This window comes from Aphanomyces invadans (assembly GCF_000520115.1).
Source record: "Aphanomyces invadans strain NJM9701 unplaced genomic scaffold supercont1.38, whole genome shotgun sequence".
Classification (NCBI taxonomy): Eukaryota; Oomycota; class Saprolegniomycetes; order Saprolegniales; family Verrucalvaceae; genus Aphanomyces; species Aphanomyces invadans.
The window spans coordinates 547034-548663 of record NW_008580183.1 but is presented as its reverse complement, the minus strand read 5'-3'; the positions used below and the strand labels follow the sequence as shown (position 1 = coordinate 548663).

General features: G+C 48.0%; 1 protein-coding gene across 1 annotated transcript; it reads left to right on the top strand.

Moving 5' to 3' along the window:
* Positions 1-307: 307 nt before the first annotated feature.
* On the top strand, positions 308-1366 carry H310_12357 (hypothetical protein; the record flags this gene model as incomplete). Its single annotated transcript, XM_008879380.1, has 1 exon — positions 308-1366. The coding sequence occupies one exon, from the start codon at positions 308-310 to the stop codon at positions 1364-1366; it is 1059 nt and encodes a 352-aa protein (XP_008877602.1).
* Between the last annotated feature and the right edge of the window lie 264 nt (positions 1367-1630).

Sequence of the window (1630 nt, the reverse complement as noted above, 5' to 3'; positions counted from 1 at the left end):
GAATGAGGTGGTGATCTAGATGAAATTTGAATGGTTGTATGTGAAACAATTGCTCTATAGAAACCCTTGAGATTTATTGTCGTTCGGATACACAAGTTTATGCTTTGTCATAGTGTGTAATGTTACACAGTGCAAAATAGGGACGTTTAGCAAGTCTGCAAAGTGAGGAGTTCGCGGACTCTGTTCTACCTTCGAATTTCTAGAAGCCTGAAGCCTGAAGTCTGGTGAATTCGTGTTTAGCAAGCCTGCAAACTACACGAACACATATGTTCCTGGGTGCCCAATAAAATGTTTCTCATTCTCCAAAATGCAATCCGAGCAACAGCGACTGATCCATCGAAGCCGTGTGCCTCTGCGCCTCAAGTTTGCCCTTTTGCGCCGAAGAGGCCACAGTGCTCAGCTAACAATACCTAATGTGAACTTCACGTTGGAAACTTTCACCGACGCCGACTGCCTCGCAAAATTTCGCTTCTCCAAGACAACCCTGCGGTCCCTTGTGTCGTACCTTCGCATACCACCGCGCGTCATCACCCCCGAACGAACAGCATGCACTGGTGTCGAGGCGCTTTGTATCCTGCTCCGTCGTTTCGCCGTACCAGATCGATGGTCCGACCTCGTCACGATGTTTGGCCGCTCTCGAAGTGGCCTGTGCAATATATTCTTGCACGTGCTCGACCACATATATTCCAAATTTGCCGAGATCATATATCTCGACCGCGACCGCATCAGTACCAAGCTCCCCCAGTTTAGTCAATCGGTTGTTGCCAAAGGAGCAGAAGTCCACAACGTTTGGGCGTTTATCGATGGGACCGTTCGGGAGTGCTGCCGGCCTGAGGTTGACGAGCGTCAACGGACCGTGTATAATGGACACAAACGACGCCACGCCGTTAAATTCCAGACCCTGGTGACCCCCGATGGAATCATTGCCCATGCGTACGGTCCGATCGAAGGTCGTCGGCATGACCTCACAATTCTCCGTCGTTCCGATTCGGAAAGCGTGATTGCTGGGGATGATCGGTTTCGTGGTTTTATCGTGTATGGAGACCCGGCGTATGGTTACCCAGACCAACTTGCCTCACCGTTTGGTGGAGCGCGCTTGACAGATGCCCAGCGAAAAGTGAACAAGAGCATGAGTCGGGTGCGCATAAGTGTGGAATGGTCCTTTGGCCAAGTTCTACAATACTGGCCAATTGTGGACTTCAAAAAGAAGATGCGTATTGGAAATAGCCCCATTTCCAAGATGTATAAGGTCGCCGTGCTCTTGACAAACTGCATTACGTGTGATCGAGGTAGAAATACAAATAGTGCGTACTTTGGTTTACCACCACCATCACTAGAGGAATATTTGCATGTTAACAACGAATAGATTCCAACAAGTTAAAAATGGATTTTGTTATTTCGACTTCTCAACAACAACTTGAATCAACTTTCCCATGTCGATCAAAAGACGTTCAAGTTGGTCGTTGCGCTTCGCACTTTCAGACATTTGAGCCAAGCGAATCTTTTGCTCTTCCTTCTCAAATTCGAGGCGCTCCATTCTATAGAAATGATCATCAGAGTGCTTTTGCTTTTCAAATTCAAGGAGTTCGAGTAGAGCCGTGTCGGACTCCTCCTCTTTTTTTGCCTTCCC